The following is a 7,426-nucleotide window of genomic DNA, read 5'->3' on the forward strand; positions in this document are numbered from 1 at the left end:
CAAATTGGGAAATAGGTTTTTCTTTCGGACGTTAGATTAGGAAATAAACCATGCACATTTAATATCATGATAAAAACATATGGGCCTTACCGTTCATCATTTGGGTCGGGCCCAAAAGAGATCCAGAAATTTGTTTTATTTTATTTTTCAAATAAAGGTCACGTGACGTGCACAAACAGAGAGTGAGATAGAGAAAGCCGGCGAGAAATCCACAAGTTGGTGGCCGCGCGGTGGCGGCGGCGTCTTCTCGTGATCCAAACGGAGATCCAACGGTTGAAAGCTTGTCTGGATCCATCCCTGGCCTGTTTCTTCTTGCAGGCGTCGTCGACTTGGTAACGTACCTTTCACGCTCTCAAAATTGTGGTTTTATTTTTTTTCAATTTACTTTCTTTGTTTGTTTCTTGTTGCCTGCTATTTTCTCGGCAACCAAACGGAATTTCGGACTGCACAATTTCGTTAATTTTATTCTCTGCTAAGTTAGGATTTTTCAGTAGAGTAGAATTGTCGTAAAAACAGATGAAAGTTCGAGAAGAAAAATTCCACGATTGGAACGCCTGGTAAAAGTTGGATAATTTCGTCTGGAACTTTGCTTTTACTCAATCGAAGATACTAAAAATCCCTAAATTCTGCAGAATCTTACATATGTGTGTTTAAAGTCTGAAACTTTTCTAAATTTGTCATCTGTCTGAAACAATGGCTGAGTTGTTGTTGTATCGATCAGGTGCCGCCTAACCGATACAACAACAACAACAACAATGATAAAGCCCTATATCACTAAGTGGGGTTGACTGTATGAATCCTAGAACGCTACGTAAGTTATGTAGTGGTGTTTATCCCACTTGGTTCATCCCGAATTGCTGATTTATCCATGAATGTTTGACCATGGCTCCGTGTTCTCTATAAGTACAAGGATTGTGAGGGAAAGGTGAAAAGAACACTATTTAGGGAGTGCAATAGAGGACCTGAGATCCCTTGCGAATAATCAATTGGAGGAGTGGTGGTTGCTAAGACCAGTGTCCATAAGAGACCTTGATGATGTTTCGCTACAAGTTGTGAAGGAACTAGAGATGTTGATTTTTGAAATTTTCAATCTTTGATAGTTAATGAATTTCCACTCAGTTTTAGGTATCCGCCCTAACTTTTTTAGTTATAAGATAAGTAAGCTTAATTTGGTTCCATCTTATGTTAAACCATGTGTGTTGTAGGTTAGGTGGAAAGACAGAAAATGGTAGGAGTTACTCCAGACGATGGAACTAGGAGACGTTTACCGCAATGGATGCTGGGCATATCTTCTGGTGTCCAAGTAAGCAAGCCTAGTAATGTTAAGGAAAATGGAAAGGAGCTTCTGGAAGGGACCCAATCTCACGAAAATCCGCATGTTCTCGTAAAATGTGCGACAAAGAGAAGAAAAAGAAAATCAACCGAACAGGATGCAGACTTTGAAGATGATGTCCCAGAAACTGTTCCAGAAAAGAAGCGTAATGGACGCGGGAGAAGAAAAGTTCAGGAGCCTGCAGCTCCAAAGAGACAAAAAGCAAAGGATCCTGGAGAAGAGATACAGCTTCATGAAAAGGAAACTCTGGAGGAGAACTCACACTTTCTTACAAAATGTGAGACAAAAAGAAGAAAAAGAAAATCAGATGAACAAGATGCAGAATTTGATGGTATCTTCCCCGAAACCTTTGCAGAGAAGAAGTGTAAGGGACTTGGGAGAAGAAAAGTTCGGGAATCTGATGCTCCAAAGAGACAAAAATTAAAGGGTTCTAGCTGTGGAAGTTATGAGGAACAAGAAGTACGGACTTCAACTGTTGATGATGTTGAACTGACGGTGGAAGATTTAGTGATCATTGCTGAAGAGGTAATTTTCTCTTTAATATTGAAAAGAACTGATTCTCATATTTTCTGCTCTTAAATCTGTACGATATATGGCTGTAGTTTCTATTTATAAACAAGATCTTATGATATATTCTATGATATTTTACTGGAACACCAACTGGAGAAATTACATTTCTATCAATAGCTGTTGATTGTTTATCTTGGTCTCCAAGATTAGATAGAGATTGACTTAAGAAATATCATGATGATAGTACACAAGATAGAAACCTAACGTCACTATCATTTTTCTGCAGTATATTGAAGCTGATAGAAATATGGAGCGAGAAGAATTACCAAACCAAGAACGTGAATCAGACAGGAGACTTGTAGAAAGAGTCTGTTCCGGTAATGTGTTCAAAGATTCTGTTGATGCCCAAAAGGGTAATCAAGGATCACTTATCCCAGATACAACTACTTCCAAGCCAAATGGGAGTTTGACAAGTACAGAAACAAAGAATTCCAGCGGGAGAGAAGATCCTGCTCAGGACATGCTGGATCTGTTTTTAGGGCCGTTGCTGAAGAAAACCGTCGAGAAGGAGACAAAGGAGAAGGACAGAAAGGCTCAAATGTTGACAGAGAATATGACATTTTCCCAAGAATTCAAAAGACAAAGTGAGAGTAATGTCATTAGAGAAGAAATTCCCCCCACCCCTGTAGTGAAGAAGAAGAGCAGTCTTAGAGACAAGGTGGCAATGTTTCTTGACTGAACCAGATACTGAAAACTGTTAACAGGGCGGATCTGTATGGTACAATGAAGGGTAAAGTTCAGACGATACATGATCCTGGAGACTGATCAGATGCATCAATCAGTCTTTGCGGATTTATCATCTCGCCGCAGATGCTACTCCGGATAGAGATCTGCCACTCTTGGCCTTGGTTTGTGACCAAAACTCTACGATTTGGTTAAGTGTATTGCATAGATAGATACTACAATTCTATCATCTGTTTAGCAATTGGCATGTAAGGTGATATTTTTCTGTAAATTCTTTCAGTTAATAACATATCTCACTCGAAGAGTATAGAGCTGCCTACTTTTGATTTTTAAGATAACTACCCCATTCGTAATTGTACTTTCACCATCTCTGTTTCACTTGCCATACCTTGGTATCAATATCTCTCCTGCTTGTGTACAGATTTTTTTCCTTAATCTTCTTCAATGGAGTGGTATGTGTTTTTCGGGTTGAGCTTGGAGGTTAAAGGTTAGTGCAACTGCCGCATGGGATATTCGATAGCGATAATGTTAGGAATATTAAATTTGTAGGTCAAATTTTTGTAAACTAAATGACATGAAAGTTGATGATTGGTTTATTATTTGAGTGTTGATTAACGTGATTTTTTCTTACTAGTGACATATCACTCAGTTTGCAAATTTAGTCTATTTAGCATTACTCATCAGGACATTACGTCAGGTGGGATATAGGTAATGCTAGAGCGACAAATTTATGTAAACTAAATGACATAGAAGTTGATAATTGAATTATTACTTAAATGTTGATGAACATGCTTATTTTTTTTGTGACACATTATTAGTTTGCAAATTTAGTCTATCTAGCATTACTTGGTGTGACATGTCGGGTTGAATTTATGAAACATAAATTAAATAATTTAATTTTTGTGAAAGGTATTTAAAGATGATATGATTAGACATTCGTAATTTATTTTTGTAAAGTGAGGCAACGGTTAAAGATGACGTGATTGGACACCCGTAATTTTTCTTGTCAAAAGAGGCTATAATTAGAGATAAGCTGATTAGACACCCGTAATTTATACTTGTCAAGTGAGGCAGCGGTTAAAGATGACGTGATTGGCCACCGGTAAGTCATTCTTGTCGAGTGAGGCAGCTACCGCCGTAGGGTGAATATTCTTTTCCTAACCGCCCAACTCAGTGCAGCTTTCTTGTCTTCCAAGTTTTGATTAGCTTCTTTTGCTTTTACTTTGTTACCCTGTCAATCGTTATTCTCCGTTGTTTGTGCCTTGTGCTTTCTTTTCTGTCCGGTTGACAGTTCGACAGTTTGACTGTGAGAGTGAGAGAGATAGAGAGAGAGAGAGATCCAACAAGTTAACGGCCGTCGTTTCTTCGGCGGGGTGATTTGAATATCATGGCTGACACTATACTTAACGGCCGTCAATTGGTTGGCGTCTTATTTCACACTTTCACTTTTGTCTGTATGTGTGTGTGAGTGAAATTCTTCTCCAGAAGCTGCGCTGGTCTTTTTCTGAGTTTGTGTGATTGAACGGACAAGCCTTATGTGGCCTTCCAAATCAACATCTTTTTACATCACCTTTAACTTTATCTCACTGTCACGTGTTACCATAAAAAAATTGACTAGATTCAAAGCATATTACCATACTTGGAGAGAAATTTCGGTAGGCATATCATATGGTCCGTCGATTATCTAATGTCGGCATCTCTACATATTTTATAATGTCGTAACAAAAATTATGCTTAAAATATAAAGTAACAGATAATTTCACTTATGAGACAACCTCTTAGAGAGAAGTCTCCTTGATATTTTTCATATAATTATTAATAATACCATATCTCTCTCCCTCCTCCCACCTCTGCTTGTTTGTTTTAGTGAAGATTACAAATGGTGAGAATATAATTTATCATTTAAAATATATTTGAGGAGGAGGACTGCTAAATGACTAATTAAGGAGGGATGTTTTCCTTCAAGACAAGATAGTAGGCGTTGACTTTTGACTATTGAATGGAATCAACTTCTTATAATCTTTTAATAAAAATCTAATATTTAAAACATGATCATTTCGGTTCCGGTCCCTAATCAACCTAATTCTTAGATCGAAATCTTGTTTATTTAAATATTTTGATCGAGGTCCTTAGCCACATTTAAGAGATTTAACTCATGTATTTATGTATTTAATGTCCTACAAATTATGAAATTTAAACAAATTCAAATATAATTTTTAAAATATAATAAATACTTAAAAATCAATTTTGGAGTAATATTGTTCTTCACAAAAATTATAGCAAAAAAAATAATGTACCCACATAATTATTAACATATTTTTAAAAAATAACTATTGATATATTTTTAAAACATAAAATTAGCATGGGTACATTTAGCAAAATTAAATATGGGTACAAATACAATAAAAGTTTTAAAAAAACATAGGCACAAAAAGGAATTAATATATGGGTACAAAATTGGTACAAATTAAAAAAAAGGGTTGCAAATTAAAAATGGGTACAAACTAAAAATAAAAATATATGATAAAAAATTTAGCCATAAATATAAATATACAAAATGTAACGTTTCTAACATTGTGTATTCAATTGAGAATTTGAGAGATTTTAATGGATTTATAAATCTATGGATTTTTATGGAGTTTAACTGATTTGTAGAGATTTCATGTAGAATTTTGAATCAATTCCCTCGAAATCTCAAGGAAAAATGTGAGATTTGTGAATGCTTAAAATACACTACAAAATCTCTTCAATTCCCTCTAATTCCTCAACTTTTCCAAATTCTTTAAATTCAAATTCTAATTGAATACACCTTGAATGTTATAAACTTCTTTAAAATTCTAATTGAATACACCCGGATTTCTAAGGATTTTAATAAACTATCTTAAAATCATGATTGAATACACATTGAATTTCAGAGAATCACTTAAAATTCTGATTGAATACCCCTGGATTCATTAAAAGAATTAAAATCCTTCAAAATCCCAATTGAATAAGCCCCCCCCTAAATGAATATATTTAGAAATAACAAATATTTTATTATTGAAATAATTAATGACGTATATTAAAATCTAAGGACCTTGATCAAAACCTGAAAATGAAGTAGGAAAAATAGGGATGAGAGCCTAATTTTTCCTTTAAAATAATATACTTGTACTAAACTGATCATGTTGCATGATTTTCTATGCATATTTTTTAAATGCTGCAGGCTGCACCGGTTTTATAGTATGAATCGAATATAGTACGCATCGGAATCTTTGGGGGTTGGATGTTTAAGCGTACATTTCATTCATTTTTCACTTGATACATACTATATGCCGGTCCATTCAAGAGCTTTCGTGGTTGCTATCGAAGAAGGAATCTCGAAAGGCCGACTTTGTGTCCAAGTTTCTGAACATCTTGCTGGACTTGGTTTCTGTAATCTTGAAAAGTGAAGTTTCTATAGATGGAAGATTGTGATCTGCAACTACCGATTAAAGAATCGTAGGAAGGGCACATGAAGTATGCTATTGAGTAGCGTTCCCTCTTCTCATTTGCCATCACCTTGTGCTCCACACTTTTGTACTCGTCATTGCTCCACGCCTGTATTAACACAATTAGGGTTTATTAACTAATTAATCCAAAGTAATTAACCACAATTATTAATCAAATTAATGGGAGTTGAGTGTTGACGTTTTTGAAGAGCTAATAACAATTCCTCACCTGAAAAAGATCTCCGATGTTTACGATAAGTGCATCTTGGTTGGGTTTTACAGCAACCCATTTGGAGTCTTTCAAGAGCTGAAGTCCTCCCACTTCGTCTTGGCTTAGAATTGTCAGGAAATCGCTGTCAGTGTGAGGCACTAAGCCGAACATCTCCGGTGATATCGGACAAGCCGGGTAGCGGTTCAATCGGAGAAAGCAAGTGCTCGAGTCACAAATGTCTTGCAGTGCTTCCTTCCGGTGTCCCAGGTTGTTCACTAGGATCCCGGCTAGCAACTCCGCTAGGTTTGCCATTGCTCCTGCGAATTCCTCCATCACTTCCCTGTACAAAATTTCCAAAAAAGAAGGGTTGGTGAGTCATTAGTGACAAAAGGTACTGCCAATGCAGCATTGGCCACTGTGATGGCTTACAGAAGCAAATTGAAAGTTCCAAGTTGCATTTAGAAGGACCACTCAGTCACAGGCCACAGTTTCTTCCAGAATATTACAGCACACATGTTTATTTTTGTTTCTTAATTCTCATTTATTTTATTCGATGTAGAAGTTACAAATGAACAGGTACATGTGTATAAAAGGAAAAAAGAGCTTGCCAAACCACTTTTCTAAGTTTATTAGATAATTACACTACCTGAGAGAGCTAAAATCGTCCCCATAGCAACCTTGGTCCGAGATTTTTGTGACAGGAATGTGAAAAGCTTCGGACCAAGAGTACTGAGTCGGACCAGTCGCAGTCGGTGTCCCCCACCTGTACGAATTATTGAGCAGCCCGCAAGTAGCTTTCCGTTCGAAGGGCGCTCCAAAGAGTTTGAGCTGCTCCGTCGTCATATTCTGTAGTAGCTCGGAACTTATCCCGTGGTTCACCACTTGAAAAAAACCCCACTCCGACGACGCTCTGCAGATGGCTGCAGCACATTCTAGCCTCTCCCTCTCGTTGAGGCTATTCAGCCCGTTGAGGTCTATCAACGGGAGCTGGCATTCTTCCGTGACCGCTCCTTGTCCGCGGTCGATGCCTTGGCAATGATGGTTGCGCACGAGGGATATGTAATGGTGTTGGAGAGGAGGGGTTGAGTCTATCATATTTGTGTGTTTTGGTGATGAGGGTTTTGAAGTTTGAGTGAGTTGATGAGGAGGAGGTTATGA

The 7,426-nt window shown here is 37.1% G+C and overlaps 2 protein-coding genes across 3 annotated transcripts; one reads left to right on the forward strand and one right to left on the reverse strand.

Moving 5' to 3' along the window:
- The first annotated feature begins 103 nt into the window (after positions 1 to 103).
- LOC103451479 (uncharacterized) lies at positions 104 to 2,894 on the forward strand. Of its 2 annotated transcripts, none has more exons than XM_017337077.3 (3): positions 104 to 332; positions 1,206 to 1,858; positions 2,130 to 2,894. In XM_017337077.3, the coding sequence occupies exons 2-3, from the start codon at positions 1,226 to 1,228 to the stop codon at positions 2,580 to 2,582; spliced, it is 1,086 nt and encodes a 361-aa protein (XP_017192566.3). In that variant the 5' UTR covers positions 104 to 332; positions 1,206 to 1,225; the 3' UTR covers positions 2,583 to 2,894. The 2 variants fall into 2 exon arrangements, with proteins under 2 accessions (XP_017192566.3, XP_008389101.3); XM_008390879.4 differs by having other exon boundaries at positions 165 to 332; positions 1,211 to 1,858.
- A 2,724-nt stretch (positions 2,895 to 5,618) lies between these two features.
- LOC103452214 (gibberellin 2-beta-dioxygenase 6-like) lies at positions 5,619 to 7,426 on the reverse strand. The gene is made up of 3 exons (XM_029090909.2): positions 6,915 to 7,426; positions 6,287 to 6,608; positions 5,619 to 6,166 (listed from the first exon to the last, which is right to left on the reverse strand). The coding sequence occupies exons 1-3, from the start codon at positions 7,361 to 7,363 to the stop codon at positions 5,930 to 5,932; spliced, it is 1,008 nt and encodes a 335-aa protein (XP_028946742.1). The 5' UTR covers positions 7,364 to 7,426; the 3' UTR covers positions 5,619 to 5,929.

The sequence above is a fragment of the Malus domestica genome, chromosome 13 (assembly GCF_042453785.1).
Source record: "Malus domestica chromosome 13, GDT2T_hap1".
Lineage (NCBI taxonomy): Eukaryota > Viridiplantae > Streptophyta > Magnoliopsida > Rosales > Rosaceae > Malus > Malus domestica.